This window comes from Pleurodeles waltl, chromosome 7 (assembly GCF_031143425.1).
Source record: "Pleurodeles waltl isolate 20211129_DDA chromosome 7, aPleWal1.hap1.20221129, whole genome shotgun sequence".
In the NCBI taxonomy this organism is placed as follows: Eukaryota; Metazoa; Chordata; class Amphibia; order Caudata; family Salamandridae; genus Pleurodeles; species Pleurodeles waltl.
In genome coordinates this window covers 1,131,135,970-1,131,155,277 of record NC_090446.1, presented here as the reverse complement: position 1 = coordinate 1,131,155,277, position 19,308 = coordinate 1,131,135,970, and the positions used below count along the sequence as shown (strand labels likewise).

The following is a 19,308-nucleotide window of genomic DNA, read 5'->3' as shown; positions in this document are numbered from 1 at the left end:
TGGGCGTTTGATAGTGGAAACCTTAATTTGTTGGTAGATATCACAACAAAGGACATACTGCTTGGTCTGTTTGTAAAGACCTGGCCACCAATAACAAGCTTGCAGTAATTATATTGTAGTCGCCTCCCAGCATGGGCAGAACCAACTCCCTCATGCGCTGCTTTGATCAACTCTGGTCTTAGGCCTTTATTGGGAATTACTCAAACTCCCACGCCTAGTATTTTTACTTCTGTGTCCAGGAAGCCTCCCATCCGGTAGGAATATTTATTGGGATATCCTTTAGGTAAAGGTGTGCCTTCAGCCGAGGCTTGCCCAGCAGCCTGTATTTCATCGTCCGTTTAGTTCTAGAACGAGTTACTGCAGCAACAGAAGCTGTAGCTAGTGCTGATTTGGCTGCTTCATCAGCCAGTGTATTCCCAGCAACATATATTCCAACGCGCTGGTGTCCAAATGTATGTACAACATGGACATTTGGTAGTGTTTCCTTCAGATCTGCTATTTTCCCCCACAGAAGTCTGTGTTTGATGGTGTTACCTTTGGAATCTCTCTACCCATTCTGGTGCCAGTAATGCAGATATTCATTGAAGGACTGGACACAATAGTGGGAATCACAGACAATCGGCGTTAGCTGGTCAGGATCCATATGTTCCAGTGCCATCACCAGAGCTTTAAGCTCTGCTAGTTGTGCAGTGCACCCCCTAGGGTTTGCGTAAAGGTATGTTGTGTATAAAATGTACTACCCTCCATATAGCCGCTTACGACTGTACAAGGCGTGGAGTATTGATGATCCATGCCTATAGCAGCCGAGCTATCGGTGTACATGGCTCTTTGATATTGTTTAATAAGCAATGTATTTGCCGGAACTGGGTATTCTGGTTCATATTGCAAAAATTCTTGAGTTTGTAACTTTGGGTCAAAAATATAGTCAACATCAGTGGCTGTCAGAGACGTTGCCCATTGGATCCAACGTGGATTTAATGCTTTAGCGTTTGGAATGCTGGCTTTGGTAACAGCCTCTAGGGCTGGGATTGGAGATACCACGATAATGCGTTTCCCCTGGGCTAGTGGTCTTTCTTTTATGACAGCCATCTGAACAGCAGTGAGAATTTGCTGAGTGGGAGCAAAATGTTGTTCTGCTGTGGAGTACAAATGTGATTTGTATGCAATTGGGAATGTCTCATCCTCACTGAATGTTACATAGGTAAAAAAAAAAACGGCACCAGCAATTACTCTGATAACCAGATGTTTTTTATTGTCCCTTGTGTGTAGGTGTTGTGCTGCAAGCATCTCTTGTTGCAATGCTCTGAGAATGTGTGTGTGTTCGACTCTCCAGAATTTACTAGAAAAGTCTGGACGTATTAAGTCATGTAATGGTTTTATACGTGATGCGTGATCTGGAATGTGCGTTCTGCAAAAAATGTAGAAAACCCAATAGTGACTAGAGCTTTTTTTAATGGTATTTGGAGGTTGTAACTGTGCGCATTTTTCTAAGAATTGTGGTGCTAGGCTCTTTCCTTCACTTGATAATTCGTATGCCAGAAACAGGACATTAAGGAAGTCTATTTTTTGTTTTCTTGCAGTCTAATTTATAGCCGATTTCGGCAAATCCTACAACAATGCGGTCTACTTGTCTTAGATGTTGCAGTAATTCATCGTCTGTAAGGTAGATATCATCTACATAGAACAATGCTTCAGGGTCAATGTCGTGCGATATGGAACTTACACGAGCAGCGAACAGTCCTAGACTGTTCTTGTACCCCTGTGGTAAACAACTGAAGTTTTTTCTGGGAGCCTAGTGCGCTGAAACTTGATAGGTCTCTACTCTCAGGTGCTATATTTTGACAGAAGAAACCACTGGAGATGTCCAATGTTGTTTTGTATTTTTTGCGCACTATGTTATTCATAAGTGCCGTGCTATGAGAGTTTTGTATAAATAGTCATACACAGTGTGTGTGTATGACTATTTAAGTGTCTGTAATCTAACACTATTCTGTATGAATGGTCCGGTTTAGCTACAGGGAATAAAGGATTATTCATTGGTGAGACACAGGGTTCGATTACGCTCTGGTACTCTAGTTGTGTTAGGATTTCCTTCACGGGTTCTTTAGCATCATGTTTTATTGGGTACTGGGGTTGAGGTTGGGGTTGATTTTTAATTGAAATTACACGATGGGGGAATCTTTATCCCACCCTACGTGGCTACGATACAACGCGGGTGCCTGTGCCAATGCCCAATCAATGGCATAGGATTCTGCGAGCTCATCGGGAACAAGAGGCAAGAAAGAAGGTTTGATAATCAGTTCCCCATATGGGCAAGTATGGACAAATTTAGGTGGCCAATGCTTTTCGGCAAGTAAAATATCATAAATATTAACGCCCCTGTCCCAAAAGATTGCGTCTATTGTGCGTTTAATGTCTCCTAACTGTATTGTTACTTTGTACACCCTGTCAGGTGTGGAGACACACATGTCCGCAGTTTCAACTTGTAACAAGTCATCAGTTGCTTTCACTTCCAGATGCTCTAGAAGATTCTGGCAAACTATTGTGAGCTCTGTGGGGCTCTCTAGCAGAGCTTTTGCCCACGTCTTGTTCTTCAATAGAGCCCTCTTCTTGAGTGGCATGACAAATCGCAACTGCTGCCACTTTTTTCTTTTTAAATTGGGGTTTGTGTTGGGGAAGTTTCTCTTGGGGAAATACTGCTTCCAGTGCATTTATTTGCAGAAACTTCTGTAGAGTGTTGTGATTCCTGTCTCGGTTTCACATACTTAGCTCTTCGCTTTCACCGCCCACCTGTCACTGTGTTTTTCCGGTGAGTCCTGAAAGGAACGAGATTGGCGTGTGTCAGTATATTGATACCTGTCAGGAGTTTTTATATTATCTCTATTTCTGAGATAATATCTATTCTGAGGGGTCTCCGAATGCAGAGATTCTCCCTTTTCTTTTTCAGGTGTTTGTTGTTTTTTATCCCAGCGTTTTTTAGAACCCTCGGGTGCTTGCTTGGTAGAATCTTTATTTGATTTACCCTGAAACTGTGGTTTCATGAGTCTGGCCCCAAGACTATCTCGACCAATACTATAGTAAGTCTACGCAATAATCTTTGGCAGCTCACAATCTTGATTCTGTTCAGGAACATCCCGGAGCCGCATACGTACTGCTAGTTCAAATGCTTCCCTTTTAAGGTTACTCAATATAATGGAAGATACAGTGACAAAATTGCCCATAAGTTGCATCCCCAAGTCTTGGGCCGGGGCAGCCCCGTATTCATCTTGAATCTGTTTTAACAAAGTGTCGGTGTACAGAGTGCGGAAGTAGAGAGAATGGCAAATACCGTGCCCCAAGAATTGCAGTTATCTACTGTAGGAACCATCCCAAATGGCAAGGACATAGTTAATATTCTATGCTTATCCTGAGGTCCCGTATGGGGAAATACTGCTTCCAGTGCTTTTTTTGTTTGAGCTAACCAAAAAACAGAATCTCTTCCGTTTGCCAGGTACCTTACCCATGATCGAATGTACAGTCGCATGATTAATATCTGGCATTGTTGCATGTGGTTGCACGTAGGCAGCACATGCTGGGTTTGTATTTAATGTTTGCATTACAAACTGTACTAATAGTCTGTATATTGCCGTAAGCTCAGTATATAAGCTGCGGACCTCAGCTACCGTAAAGGTTGCTGCATAAGGGTGCGCTGTACATGTGGCCAATAGAGGCCAGGTAGGACCATCATTACTTAGAAGACCTAACCTAAAGTGTAGGACTGTATGTGGTAGGATGCCATCAAGACAGCTGTTGTGGTCTTGATAACACAGAGGTATTTCTAGTGAGACCGATACTCAGGAGGACCTGAAAATTAGTGCCTGACTAAACGTTGGCGGCGCCATGTAGCATAGGTTCTCATTATCCTAATGAGACTACTGGATTTGGGCGGCAGAATCACCTGTACTGCGGGGGACTGAGTCTGAACCCGCACCATGCGACACCTGTTGGCCTAATCCGGGTTTTGTTCCTGCTAACTAGTAGTGCTTCACCCCCACCCAAGAGCTGGGATGATTAGGCAACCGGGTGCATGACAAATGACTCCTCAGGGGAATCGTGGTCACTCAGATATCATCTGTTTCTCTCAGTTACATTAGTCTCACGTATGCAAGGACAATCATAGGCAGAGTAAAGTTCAACTGCATCTTAGATAATAAGGCATTTATTGCAATAACTAGGACGATGAAGCACAACAGATTAAAATTGTGACAAGGAAAGTAAAACACAAGAATAACGCTACCATATTATCACTAGAGTTTGGAAAGATAGTTCCTACCTAGGCTATGTGAGAGCACAGCATGTTAAGCTCTAATTTTGCCCTTCATGTTTCCCCTGGGAAGACATAATCCCTCATACCTGAGCAAGAGGCCGGCAGTCTACATAAGCAGCTGTACTGAAGAAATCAGCATACAGTCGTGGTCATCTGGCTGTAACCTCCCTCTAACGTACGGGGGTCAAAGGATTGTTTTTATAATAAAACATCTGATATTCCAAGAAAGGATCCCCACGTAAGAGTGTGTATGTTTCAGTGAACATTGGAGACAAAGCGTACCACTTTTGCCTGCAACCTATCTTACTGCAGCCTTGAGAAAAGCACAGAGTGAAATAAATGTCTTGCTTAAGAACATAGTGCTGACCTAGGCGAAGAACAACTAGATAGAGAAAATAAAACACATCCGCAAATGTGACTAATGTTAAAATAATATAACGAAGCTGAATAAAAACATATCTAGGGTAAAGCACACAGCGGCAGGCCTAATTTGCTAAAATAACACATATAAAACTATAGCTCATATGGCTACACAACAAACAAACATTGGCATTTATGATGTACTCACTGTCTCTCAGGTAGGTGTCGGCAAAGTACAATGTTCGCACAAATCCTGTGAAGGAATCTTCTGCTGAGCGTGCTTCAATTTTCCGCTGTACAGGAGCAAGTTCCATCTCTTGTAGTGCATCATGGTCAAACTTGGCATTAGCTTCTTGCACCTTCATTGAAAGAGTGGGAGGGAACAAGAGGAGATGAGGGATATGGTAGGAAAATAGTTCAGTAAAGAAGGAAGATGACGAGAGCATGGAATAAGTGAGGCGAGAGAAATACAGAGTGGAAAATATAGGAGGTATAAGGTGCAATGATGATGAGAGATGGATAACAACAGAGAACAAAATGAATAATACTCAGGGAAAGAAGTGTCTAAACTCTGCTGCTATAGTGTTAACTTTTAAACATCTATAAAATGCTTTTTAAATTTTACAAGCATGACTGGAGAAACCTTTTGGCATATCAAGAGTAAATGGAAGAGAATCCAAGTTTTAGCTCGCCTTTATTGATGTCAGTTCCCCTGGATACTGTGTACATATTCTACTGAAAGTACATGTGAGTCTCCTGCGAACACAGATAAATAAACTTCAGTCTTCACTTTTCAATTCGGGGAAAGCACAGAATCAGACTGACTTAATTTGCACCTCTTACTTAAGCTTATTTGCAACAAAAAGCTTCTCCTCCCACCTCAAGTGACTACGACCGATGCTATAATCGGTTCTTCCTCAGTTAAGCAACTGTTAGACAACTTATTCTCTTCGAATTTAGTACTAGAAACACCTACAAAGCTACAGTAACCACTTCTAACAGAACAATCTATGAATCTTGACAATCTGGGAAATTATTACACAGTTGATGGCCTTTAAATAGGTGTTATGTTTTGAATAACAAAATAATTTTCTTACAAATGCCATTCTGGCATTAGGCCCAGTCACAGCAGCAGGAGAGGGTTTTGATGATCTGCTTCCGCCTCAGATACAGGTGTATCCCAAAGATAATGCAGGACTTCTCAGCACTCCGATATTGGCAATCATTAACTGTTACTTGAGAAACATTTGTTTGGGCCTAAGGGAGGGACCTCAGCTCAAGGTATCAAATTAGATTACTTTACCTCCTCAACTCAGTCAGTAACCTTGTCAACATCCTTAGGGCTATAAGAAAAATGTTACTTAGCAGTTCTCCAGCTAAGGTATCTTTCATAGATTCACATGCTAGAATATTTCCATGTCATCAGGCTGAAAAACATCTTTACAATAATGCTTCTACTGCATCTACTAGGATTGAAGACTTTCATACACTATGTGTAGTTTACCCACTTCATTATGTGACCTGTACACTGGCCAATGAAATACAGAGACAGTGACTCTTATATTTTTCCTGAGACTTCAACTGCCAGATTTTCAAAACTCGCCATGTCTGAATCACAGGTAAGCTGCATTGTAGAGGTGGTGGATCGGTTGCAGATGAATCTATGAAAGACATCAAAGTTGGTAGAGGAAATTGTTTCTCACCCTGTAAGTATCAGTTTGTAGCTTGTGATACTGTAGCTTCACATTGCCCTGCATATTCCTGCCATCTAGTGTTGGGCTCAGACTTTTCCAAGTTGCTTTTCTTCAAAGAAGTCTTGCGAGTTACAAGATATGCTGTGACTCTTAGTGACCACGGCACAAGGGCATAGACTCCATCTAAGATTGTTTTTCAAACAGCAAGGTGAAAATATGTATGGAGAGTCAAATAAGCATAGCATAGTACACTATGCGTATTACAAACTTGTTAATAACAGAAGAGATCTGCAGTCAACAAAAGTGCCTGGAGAGGAAGCTGCTCACATATGAATCTACACGACTACACGCTACAAACAAATGCTTACAGAGTAACTAACATTTTCCCTTTGTAGCATGTGCATCTGTAAATACACAGTCTGCATAAAATATAAAGCAATGCCCTCATAAAGCGATGGCTAATCCATGTCTTGGACAGATGTCAGGAATACTCTGACATCATGACATTATGGAGATGTCAGTAACAAAATCCTTAAGACTGATTGACGGCAGGGCAGGATGTCCATATACCAGTGCTCGGTAAATGTGTGTGGGGTGGACCAGGTGGTTGTTTTGCAGATGTCAACTACTGGAATGTTACCCAACAAAGCTATGTTTGCCCCTTTTTCTTTTTTTACGGTTGGAGTGCTCCCTGAGTGGAACAGATACAACTATCTTAGGTTTGCTGTAGCAGGTTAGGATACACTTGGCTATACATCTTGCTATCTCAGCCTCAGAGATAGGATGGACTTTGTGAGGCTTCAGAAAGGTGACAAAGTGCTGCTCAGCCTTACGAAAAGGCTTGCTCCTGTTCAAGTGATAGATAGGAGCTCTTTTGATGTCTAAAATGTGTAAAATTTTATCCGCCACCAGTCTGACTGCTGGAAGAAGACTGTGATCTCTATAGTTTGGTAAATGTGGAATATCATCTTAGAGAAAAATGTAGGATTGGTTATAATAACTTCTCCATCTTTTATAAACCTGAATAAACAGTGAATGCTTGCAGTTCTCTAATGAGTCTGAGGACAGTAAAGAAGTTGCTGCATGCATTCAATACTTGTACACACATTTAGCCATACAAATATTCAAATCAAAATACTTTTAATGGATGTCTTGCCATTAGGATAATCATATTAATGACAAAGGTGTTATTCAGCCTCCAAAGAGAAAGTGCACCTTGTTAAAAGTGTAGAGAAAGAAACCACAGAATATAAAAAGTAAACAAAGTGTGCATAGGCTGTTTTTAAAAGACGTGCACAACCGCTATTCTATTTAGTTCTTCATGCTTAAATAGGTCCGCAATAAGATTCAATCCTCGTCATCACTGAGTTTGTGTTATTTTGTATTTATTTTTTTCCACAACGTTTCAACCTCTCTTGTAATATCAAGGTCTCACCATGACCAGATGTTCTAAAGGACAACTATATAAGATATGAACAGCTAGAAAAAATATCCTAGCAGTGATTGAGCTGCATGCGTATGGCAATAGGAGGAGGATTGGATGCTTGTGGCCACTTTCACACATCCATGGTCCAGGTTGTAACTTGTAAGGTGTTGTAATTACACCTGATTATTAGAGTATAAGGATAATAACCAAGGGGTAACGTGAGACTCACTTTTGTAATAAGTTTAGTGACACAAATGATGAATGGAAAATACAATTCTAATTACTGCCTGGTCTAGATAACCTAATGCAAATATGAAAAATGATCCGCAAGGTGATTCTGAGTATAAAGCAACGTAGGTATAATGCTTCAATAATCATAACTCACTGGAAAGTGTGGAAACTAGTGCCACCCAAGATGCAGTAGTCGCGAAGTTCACAAGACGTACGTTTGGCTCGTCCCACAACACAAAAATATCAGTGTTCAACAATAAGTGCCTCAACAATCTGAAGGGTTGCAAGCATGAAGAATTATAAATAAAACAAATTGCTACAAGGTGTGCTCACTAATAGCATGTCCATTGTATCTGATGTGGAATGGGAACCAACCGTGGGAACAATGCAACTGTCACTGTCCCAGGAAGCATGTATGCCAATTGCGGGCGCGTGATCCCAGAATAAAAATATGACTGCCTCCAAACACAAGGCTTGGTACGTGATATGCGTCCCAAGATGAGTACAGTTCTGCTGTCACTGTACCCAATTAAGGAGGTTCCATAAAGGAAATATAAAAGAATATTTCAACATTAAAAGACTACAGGGGGCCATTTGGTATTAGAAATTACACCAGTAAGTAAAAAAAAAAAAAAAAACAAGTGAGTGAATGAAGGTTGCTAGAGAGTGGAGCTGGGATAGTACCATAAACATATATCAAGGTTAATCACAATTGCAGAAGAAAAGCCCATGAAATCAACAGAAAGTACAACAATAGGAAGTTTGGGAGGAAAAGAAAATGTTACTTACCATGTAAACATATGTTCGTAACATGTAGTGCTGTAGATTCACATGCCTCTGTCTCAGCCTCGGGCGACTGTCTGCCCCTTGGGGGGCTCCTGCTTGGAAGGCGAGTGGTGTCAAGGGGGTAGGGAAGGAGAGACTGCATTCGCCACCAGGTGAGCAGTTGGGAGATATTCAATCTCCAGGTTGGAGCCAGAACTTGTGATGGGCGAGTAGGCCTTTTCTTCAGTGGTTCAGATGGATTTTCCCACTCAAGGTTCTCAGTACTTAAGAGGTGTTGGGTGTTGTCTCACCTTCTGTGCAACATATCCAAGCGCAGAGTCCGTCGGTCTTAAAGAGCCTATTATTTAGAACAGAAGGAGCAGCATGCTTCACAGGAAGGTTTGTTGTGTTCAGGCAAGAGGCAGAAGTTACAAACCCGATGGAGGTTGGCCCAGGGGTATTTAGAGTGACACCGAGGACAGCAGCGAATAGGTATATGTTCCATCACAGGCCAGACATGGTGATCATGAAACAAACATACCATGGAAGCCCTGAAGGGAGAGCCCTCTGGGAGAGGTGGTTGGGTCGGGGGTCAAAGTCAGGCTGATCCCCGCCACAAACAAAGCTACGCTTGTCAAGACTATGCGAGAAAAGCAGTCCACAATAGCAACCAATACCGACACAAGGGAGAGTTACTGAGCAGAACTTAAGAGATCACCTCAACAGCATCAATCTGGAGGTTGGCAACACATGTCTGAACCAGATGGCAGAAAGAAAACAATATAACAGTGGAGCAGATGCACATACGCATTACTAGTAAGCGGTGGAATTCCACTACCTTGTGACTCAAGAAGACTTCTTCAAAGAAAAACAACTTGCAAGCATCCAGGCCTAACACTAAACAGCAGGATTATGTACAGCATGTGTAGCTACATCAACACATGCTTTGAGCATAAAGTAACACAAGTATGGTTGAAACAGGAAATCTGGTCCAGCAGAAACACATTTTTTTAAGACAAAACGTTTCTTAAACAGTAGATTCAATAAACTACTTCTACATAATACAGATTAAATAATAAAAAATAAAAAAACATTAAAAATCTTGACATCGCCCAGGAAAAATTCATCAAGTGCATAGAAAATAAAAAAAATTACTGCTGACAATCTAGGTCAAAAAATATAAACATAAAACTTTGTTTTTTAAAAACCTGCATTGTAACACTAAAATATGTAGGCATTCTATAGCAATATGAACATAAGTGCAACATTTGTGAACCAGAATTACAGAATCCATCCAAATTTGAAAAGGCTTTTAATCCTTGCAGTTGCACATATAGGGGATGTAATCTCACCCTGAATTTTAAGATTGGACTGCACATTTGATGGCCTGGAAGGGTACAGGAATGTTTAATGATTCTCCCATGCCTCTCTCAAGTGAGTAGGTATGTTCTTTGCCATTAAATCAAGGCATCAAAACAGGTGATGGATGGAATGCTTGAATTAATCTCAGCCGCTAGCAAACACTCAGCCATTGTTTTTCGTTGCTTGTGTTCAGGTAGGGCCTGGCAGATCAGCTAAACTGTTTCCACTGGAGCAGGGTTGAGAGTGATTTCCATATGGCTTAGTCTAAACTGAGGTGAAATGGTGGGCAAAAGAACGATGGATTAGAATGTATTCCCTCTACCGCCTTTTATGTGTATGATAATAAATAATTTAAGTCACCTTTTCTGGAAGCCTCAAACCCCAAACCATCAGCACTTTAGTTATGAATTTAGGGCTGGTTCTGAGAAGCACTATGTCCTGGAAATAAGGTAAACATGCACCTTGCATGGCAAAAGCTTGAATTTCACTTTACACTTTTTGGCTGAAGTTATTGCTAATAGATAGTTTTCCATGAAAAATGCTGAATAGTTGATCTGTGCATTAGTTCAAATAGTTATTTTGTTAAGGCTGCAAAACAGTATACAGCTCTCACAACAGAGCTGGAGTCTTCACTACAGAAAAAGAACTAAACCACGTGCTTCATAAACTCTAATTCTTCTTGAGAACTATGAAGGTGTCATTGTCTTTCTCAAATATCTAGATTTTGTTGAAAGATGCACTTTGATTATTGGATATTCAAGGCCTGACTTAGCTAATAACAAATAAGATAAAAACTGATGGATGCCATTGACAATGGGTCCAGATTACTGGATTGAGCATAGTTATGAAGATGAGTCTATTTACATGCATACATCTAAAGAGTGGAAGAAACTCTCACTGTTGTACAAATGTCTCTACAGTTAACAGATTTTTGGGGCACTAAACTCTAAATCCTCAATAGTCAGGCTATCAGGTGGAGTGATTCTGGGACAAGGTAGAAAATCTGGCCTTGCCTCCAGGATATTCATTTTGGTTCTGTCTTGAACCGAAGCAGCCTGCTCACTGACCTCAGTTCCACAGGGCTGGATGCCAACACTGTTTTAGTAATGCTGGAGCTATCAAACAAGGTACTTACCTTCGGTAACGCATTATTTGGTAGGGACTCTAGCAGCAGATTCCTTACTTTAGAGTTTCCTGGCGTCAGATTGGAATCCGGAACTTTTGCTGAGCAATACCCTTGCGTGAGCCGTCGGGTGGTATTGTTTGGATCTGCGTTGTTGAAGATGTCTCTGACGCCAGAAGCGCAGAGCCATGAAAAGAACTAACAGTTTCTCTGTGCTAAAACTAAGGCCCTGAAAGGGACAATCCCTGACACTATTAGCTGTCCGCAGAGCGGGGAGGCATAGGTGGGTATAAGGAATCCGCAGCTAGACAGATTCTCTACCAGATAATGCGTTACCAAAGATAAATAACTTGTTCATCTGATAGAGACTTCTAGCTGCAGATTCCTTACCTTAGAATAGATACCAAAGCAATAACTTCCTGCCGGTGGGCTGCGGACAGATCTTCTGACAGTAGGTAGTTCTTTAGGGCCGAACAAGCAAAGTGCCCATCTCTACGGACCTGATTGTCCAGGTAGTGTCTAGGCAGTGTCTTGCGAACGTGTGCTAGGATGCTCACGTCGCTGCCCGACATATCGAGGACTGGTAGCAGCCTTGCTCCTAGTGGAATGAGCTCTCAAGACCTCAGGAGGCTGCTTCTTGACAAGTGCTTAGCAGATATTAATGCAGAGAACGACCCAGCGAGAAATGGTTTGCTTCTGCATTGCCAGATCTTTCTTTGCTCCCACGTACACCACAAAGAGTTGGTCATCCACCCGGAACTCTTTTGTGCAGTCAAGACAGAACAAAAACCCTCATTTTGGGTCGAGTAGGTAGAGTTGCTCCTCTTATTTTGAAGGATGCTGTGCAGCAAATAAAGTGGGCAGGGTGATGTTCCGATCCAGGTGACATGGGGTCACCACCTTAGGGAAGAAAGAGGCACGAGTTCTCAGTATCACTTTGTCTAAAAAAAAATGGTGAGATATGGCGGTTTAGATTAAAGAGCATGCATATCACTAACACTCTTAGCAGATTTTATTTTTTCTAAGAAGACTGTCTTGATGATAAGCAGCCGGGGGAGGGGGGCAATTATGCAATGGATCAAAGGGACCACACATAAGAAAAGTGAGAACCAGATTTAAGTCCCAATGAGGCATAACAAAGGGTGTAGGGGAAAACATATGTACAAGCCCTTTGAGAAATGTATGTACAATAGGTGATTTGAATAATGAAGGCTGATCAGGCAACCAAAGGAACGGCGATAAGGTGGAAAGATAGCCTTTGACAGTGCCCAAGGCAGAGCCCTGCTGGGCAAGGGATAAGGCAAAGAGAAGAATGTCAGAGAGAGAAGCAGAAAGAGGATCAATAGATCTTTCTGTACAATAATACACAAAACGTTTCCAATTGCAGGCTTCTACCGCCTTAGTGGAGGGACGCCTGGCTGCCAAAATAACTTTACAGACTTCGGGAGGAAGGTCAAAGGCTGTCAACTGTCACCGCTCAATCTCCATGCATGAAGGCGTAGAGTTCACAGGTTCGGGTGGAAAACCTTCCCCTGCTCCTGTGAAAGAAAATCTTCCCGAAGAGGCAGCCTGATCGGAGGATCGATGCTCATTTTCAGAAGCTCTGGATACCAGATCTTCGTGCCCAGTCCGGAGCACCAGGATTACTTGGGCCCGGTTGTTCTTGATCTTCTTGAGAACTCTGGGCAGAAGTGGTATGGGCAGAAAGCCATGCAGGAGGTCTGAGTTCCACTTGTGATGAAAAGCGTCACCGAGCAAGTTCCACCTTGGAAACTCCAATGCGTAACCCTGCTGACATTGCGCATTCTCTATGGAAGCAAACAGATCTAACTTAAGCTCTTTCCACTGGTGAAAAGAGTCCTTGTGCCTCTGGATGGAGACACCATTCGGGATTCGCTAGTCATCAACGGCTGAGTTAGTCTGCCCTGGCGTTTAGAAAACCTGCCAAGTGTTGAACTACCACGGTTATCCCCTGCTGCTCCAGCCTAATCCAGAGACGCAGGGTGTAGGAAAGTGCCCTTGTTGGCACTGTTTCCCCCACCTCCCCCAACACTTTCTGCCTGATTTTGACACCAATTTGACTGAGAGAGTGGTGGGATCCCGCTAACCAAGCCCCAGCACCAGTGTTCATTTCCAAAAACTGTCCCATTGTTTTCACAATTGGCACACCCCTACCACACACTTAAGTCACTTGTAAAAGGTACCCATGGAACCAAAGGCCTTGTGGCCAGGGAAGGTCCCCAAGGGCAGCAGTGGGTATTATGCCACACTGGGGGACCCCTCACCAAGCACTGCACCTCCCAGGGTGCCATGCCCACCAACCACTGCCTATGTAATAGGTAAGTCATCCCTCTATCAGGCCTTACAGCCCTAAAGCAGGGTGCATTATACCACAGACGAGGGCATATCCGCATGAGCAATATGCCCCTACAGTGTCTAAGTCCATTCTTAGACATTGTAAGTGCAGTGTGGTCATATTGAGTATATGGGCTGGGAGTTTGTCATTACGAACTCAACAGCTCCATAATGGCTTCACGGACTACTGAGAAGTTTGGTATCAAACTTCTCAGCACAATTAACCCACACCGATGCCAGTGTTGGATTTATTGCAAACTGCACCCAGGGGGCATCTTAGAGATGCTACCTGTATGTTAGCCAAACTGCTAGTACAGGACTGACCAGTCTGTGCCAGCCTGCCACTTTCAAACGAGTTTCTGACCACATGGGGCGAGTGCCTTTGTGCACTCTGTTTTCAGAAACAAAGCCTGTCCTGGGTGGAGGTGCTTCACACCTCCCCCTGCAGGAACTGTAACACCTGGCGGTGAGCCTCAAATGCTCTAGCCTCGGATTACAGTGCCCCAGGCCACTCAAGCTAGTGGAGATACCCCCACCCCCCACCACCCCCCAGACAAGGCCCCACTCTTGGCGGCAAGTCTGGGGGAAAAACTAGGGAAAACAGGGAGGAGTGACCACCCCAGCTAGGGCCACCCCTAAGGTGTCCAGAGCTGCAGAATCCTCCATCTTGGTTTGGGCAACAGGGACCAATAAGGATAGGAATCTGTCCCCCGTACTTACCTGCTGGATGACTGGATTCCGAGTCCCCTCTATCTCTATAGGAGCCCATGTTAACTTGGTTCCCCTTTGACCTCTGCACCCGACCGGCCCCGTGTTGCTGGGTGTTTGGGGTTAACTTGAACCCCCAACGAAGGACTACCTAAAACCCAAAGATAAGAACTGTATGTTGAATACTTAACTGTAAAACTGTACTATCTTTTCCTCCCCCAGGAACTGTTGAAAATTGAAGTCTACTGTTAAAATAGCCTTTTGCTATTTTAAAGAAAACTGTATACACTGTTGATTCCATTCAAAGTTTTGATTATATATAGGCCAAGTACCTTTCATTTTATGTACTTACCTGCAAACTGAATCTTGTGGTTCTAGAAATAAATTAACAAAACATATTTTTCTATATAAAATCCTATTGGTCTGGAGTTGTCATTGAGTGTGTGTTTCTTCTATTGTTTGTGTGTACAACAAATGCTTAACACTACCCTCTGATAAGCCTACCTGCTCAAACTACAACAAGTAGAGTATTAGTATTGTCTATTTTTGCCTCTGTCAAGCCTCTGGGGAATCCCTGGACTCTGTATACACTATGGGGTCATTACGACCCCGGCAGTCAGTGTAATTGTGGCGGTATTACCGCCAACAGGCCGCCACTATTATGACATTGGCGGTTTGGCCAAAGCCAAACCGCCAAGTTAACACACCGACCGCCACGGCGGTAATGAGGTTTCTGCACCGCCACGAAAACCATGGCAGTAGGCACTATCAGTGCAGGGAATTCCTTCCCTGGCACTTACAGGGGTCTCCCCCACCCTCACCCTCCCAACCCCGACATATACACACATACATGCACATACATACACACCCATACACACATACATTCCTACATTCACCCACGCACGCATACATTCATACACGCTCACAGCAACACTCACTAACATACATCCAGGCACACATGCAATCACCCGACACAATATGCATGTGTACACACACACACCCCCACACACCCCCACACACAAGACCCCTCCCTCTCCTGTGAGAGAACCCGATGGGTTCTCCGGCAGGAGACCGGATGTGGCGCTGCTGCCAGCAGCAGCATCCACCAGCAAAACACCGCCAGGCCGTATTATGGCTCATGATACGTTCTGCTGGCGTGGTGCTGCTGCTAGCGGTAATGGACCGCTGTTAGGTCCACAAGTGAAGATATATGAATTCAGGGAATGCCCGAAGAGACGTGAGCATATTTCATCCCATGGAGTCATGCCATCTGGACGCATGGTCTGGTGGGGCAACGTGGAAAGCACTGGAGTTTAGCTGGGTGCAGCTGATGCTTGAATCACCAAACTATAGGAAAGGATTTGCCAGTGAGGATTCGGATAGCGTGTGTACAGGGCACCAAGCTATCTGTCTGAATTGTCGTACATGAAAAGAGTGTTCCCCAGTCAGCTACTACTAGTTCCAGCTGTGGATGTTGACTTGGAGACTTCACTCCCCAATGGAAACTCAAGGTTCTATGCTGTATTAAAGACTAATGACATGAATCTAGGTAAAACCCCGGCATCTATGTGATAAAAAGAGAGGAAGCCGTAGGAAGCTGGCTCTGTATATACTATATCAAAATGAGCTATAGTGTGCACAGAGTCCATGGGTTCCCCAGAGACATGACAGAGGCTAAAGTAGATAATACTAATGCTCTATTTTGTAGTAGTGTGGGCGAGCAGTTAGGCTTATCAGAAGGTAGTGCAAAGCATTTGTTATACACACACAATGACAACTCCAGATCAATGGTTTTTATATAGCAAAAATATATTTTCTTAATTTATTTTTAGAACCACAAGATTCAAGTTGCAGGTAAGTACTTCAATAGATTTGTATTTCACACATATATCAACAGTACTTTGTTTAAAACTGATAAGTTATACAGTTTTTGAAATATTGGCAATAATCGGTTGTAAAAAATGGACGCTGCAATTTTCAGAACCAGTTCCTGGTGGGAAAAGAAAGTTGGATAATTTTACAGGTAAGTTCAACACTTACAGTTCCAGTCTCTGGAGGGTTAGGAAATCCACAGGTTGGGGTTCAAGTTAACTCCAACTTGAACTGGCCGGGGCTGGCCGGGTGCAGAGGTCAAAGTGTAGACAAAATTAACATGGGCTCCTATAGAGACTTGAGGCACTCGGTTTCAGATCTGCAGGCAGGTAAGTACCCCAGTCTTTGGAGGGCAGACCTGGGGGGTTTAGAGGAGCACTGGGGGCCACAAGTAGGCACCATACATACACCCTCAGTGGTGCTGGGGTGGCCGGGTGCAGGGTGCAAACAAGTGTCAGGTCTCCAATGATTCTCTATGAGGGGGTCCCGGGGGCCACTCAGAGGCTGCAGGCGAGGTCCAGTGGGTTGTCTCAGGCAAACCACAGGCTGGACAGGGAGGAGGGCAGTCAGATGAACACTGCTGAACTAGGTGTCGGTTTCTCCAAGGCCTAGGGGTTACGGGTGCAGTGGGTCTTTAGGCATCTCTATCCAGAGCTTAAGCGGTCAGGGGGGGGCCTCAGGATTCCCTATGCAGGCGTCACAGTGGAGGGGTGGAGAGGTCAACCCAGGGTGGGCATCTGCTCAGAACCGCCTGGGGATCCTCTCTAGCTGGTTGGCCCACCTGGACACGGGCCGTGGGCGTAGGCTGCAAAGTGATTAGGACTCATGCATTCAGAGTGAGGGGGGGAGTCCTCAGTCGTGGGTTTCTTCTTGGACAGGGCCGCTGTCCTCTGGACTTCTTGGTCCTTTTGGGAGCAGTGGAGTCCTCTGGAGCTTGGCAGAAGTTGCTGGTCCAGCTGGATGTGTCGCTATTTTCTTGCAGGTTCTTTGAAGAAGGAGACGGGCTGGTACGGCTGGGACCAAATCAGTTGTCTTCTTCCTTCTTCACTGCTGGGGTTTCAGCTTAGCAGTCCTTCTTCTTGTTAGGTCGCCAGGAATCTGACAACTTGGTTTCAGGGAGGCCCTTAAATCCTAGATTTAGGGGTGTTTTTAGGGGTCAGAGCTTTGGGTTGTGGTTGCGCTCCAGACCAGACATTGCCAGATAATAGGAACTGCAGGGCTTGAACTCAGTCTTCTTCAATGACATTACTGATGCACCAGGGTTTGAAACTTTGAGAAATCTTTGACAAAAAGTTTTTTTTTTTTTAAAAGGCCAGTCAAAAAATAGCTGAGGGGTAGCTCTCTTTGTATCGGCACTAGCTTGCATGTGTAGAAAAGAATTGACGTCTAGGAACCCAAATGTCATATTCAGCGCAGACGATACCTCGAATGCATGCGGAGCCTATCAACACCACCTAATGACACGCAGCGGTACTGCTCACAAAAATTATCCAGATCCAGTCGGACGCCTGGGTGTAATTCAAAGGTAAGGAATATGAAACTAGAAGTCTCTATCAGATACTACAGATGTCAACCTAGTAAAAATGGAGGGGTTGGTGCGTGAAAATATATTTGGATCCCTTGATGGCAAGTATTGTAAATATCTTGAACTTCTTGGCAGAACTGGTGTCATAAGTTTTGACATACAGATCCATAAACACCTTTCAGTCATGCATTTCCAAAGGGCAAAGTCCCATGGAGGGACACCCAGTGGGGAACCACTCCTTGATAAGGAAACTCTTGAGGGGTATCTGTCTTCCCTTCCCCCAGAACCCTGATATTTAGTACTATGGGACATCAACAAAATCCTAAATCTTAGCGAAGTAACAAGTATCTCGCTCACAAAGAACTAGCAGGGAAACTGGCAATGCTATTATGCCTAATTTCTTGCACAGGCGTCTTAGAAGTGAGAGACCTGCATTCACTAGGTAGGATTTTCACCCAGGAGGGGGTTACTTTTAATATCTCAAGACGAACAATGATTAACTCTAGGATGGTGTCAAATCCAGTTTTTCCTGATGTTTCTAAATTGGGTGTGGTAAGGTGTATTAAAGAATATGAATGTATGACACAGGATATTCACCCTCCTGGGGGAAGACAATTGTTGATTGAGCTAAGGAAGCCTCTACTAGCAGTGTCTTCTCCCACAATAGCCAGATGGGTTTTGCTGGATGCCAGTATTACCACAGATCTTTCAGGCACACTCGGCCAGAGGTGCTATGGCATCTAAGAGGTATTTGCTCTGGGTACCAGGCTAGAGGATATTCTTAATGCTGCTGACTGGTCCTCATATTTTACCTTTAAAAGGTTTTATTTCAAACCAGTTGCAGACATGGTGTCCGTGGTGGTAAGGAAGCTTTGAACCAGCTTAAACCTCGCCTCTGGTCCTGACACAGAATTAAAAAGTTCCTTTCAATCGTAATGGAAAGTTTAAAATCTATTAAGGACCCTAAGGTGAGGATACTCTTCCCTGCCAAAAGTAGGAACTGACAGCTAAACATTATCAGAGAATGCTTTTTCCATTGGGGTAGGTATTCCCTCTGTGGGTTAACACTGTTTTTGTTTGTACTGAGCATCTTTGATAATCTTGTTTGCAAAGTGTCTTGCAGGATTTTTGCAGGTATTGTTTATGTGATACTAAATGACTTAAAACAAAAAGGAAAATGTCAGTAAATCCTCTCTCTCTACTCAGGGAATGACAACTCCAAACAAGATGGAAGGATCATCTGGAGTAACTTCTATTGCACGAAGAAAGAGGGAGCATAACGGCAGACAGAGGAATTTGAGGCACAGCATGTGTTCTGAATGGCTGACATTTCTTTCACCATTTTCCAAGTGTTCATGGGAAAGGTAGTTTTCTTAAATGCTGTAAGGATGCTGGAGAAATAAAGTACTATACACTATACTACAGGATCTGTAAAGTGCATGGCAACTCGAAGGCATCCCAACGCTGATAAGGAGAGGATGCACCATACTAGATGAAGAGGGTGCCTAGGGGGCTAGATCTATCTGAATAGTAAGGTTTTAATAGCTTTTCTAAAGCATAACATTATCTATAGCTTTGGTG

The 19,308-nt window shown here is 43.5% G+C and overlaps 1 protein-coding gene and 1 long non-coding RNA gene across 4 annotated transcripts in view; one reads left to right on the top strand and one right to left on the bottom strand.

The window, feature by feature from the left end:
• Positions 1-19,146, top strand: part of LOC138246013 (uncharacterized) — a 30,467-nt gene extending 11,321 nt beyond the window's left edge. Inside the window, exon 3 of the long non-coding RNA XR_011194206.1 lies at positions 18,934-19,146. This is a non-coding gene — a long non-coding RNA (uncharacterized lncRNA). The remainder of the gene's footprint in view (positions 1-18,933) is intronic.
• The window catches only part of LLGL2 (LLGL scribble cell polarity complex component 2), a 624,825-nt gene that overhangs the window by 319,732 nt on the left and 285,785 nt on the right, over positions 1-19,308 (bottom strand). For all 3 annotated transcript variants that reach the window (XM_069200160.1, XM_069200158.1, XM_069200159.1), the window contains exon 17: positions 4,875-5,025. In XM_069200160.1, coding sequence (XP_069056261.1) covers positions 4,875-5,025 — 151 coding nt within the window. The remainder of the gene's footprint in view (positions 1-4,874; positions 5,026-19,308) is intronic.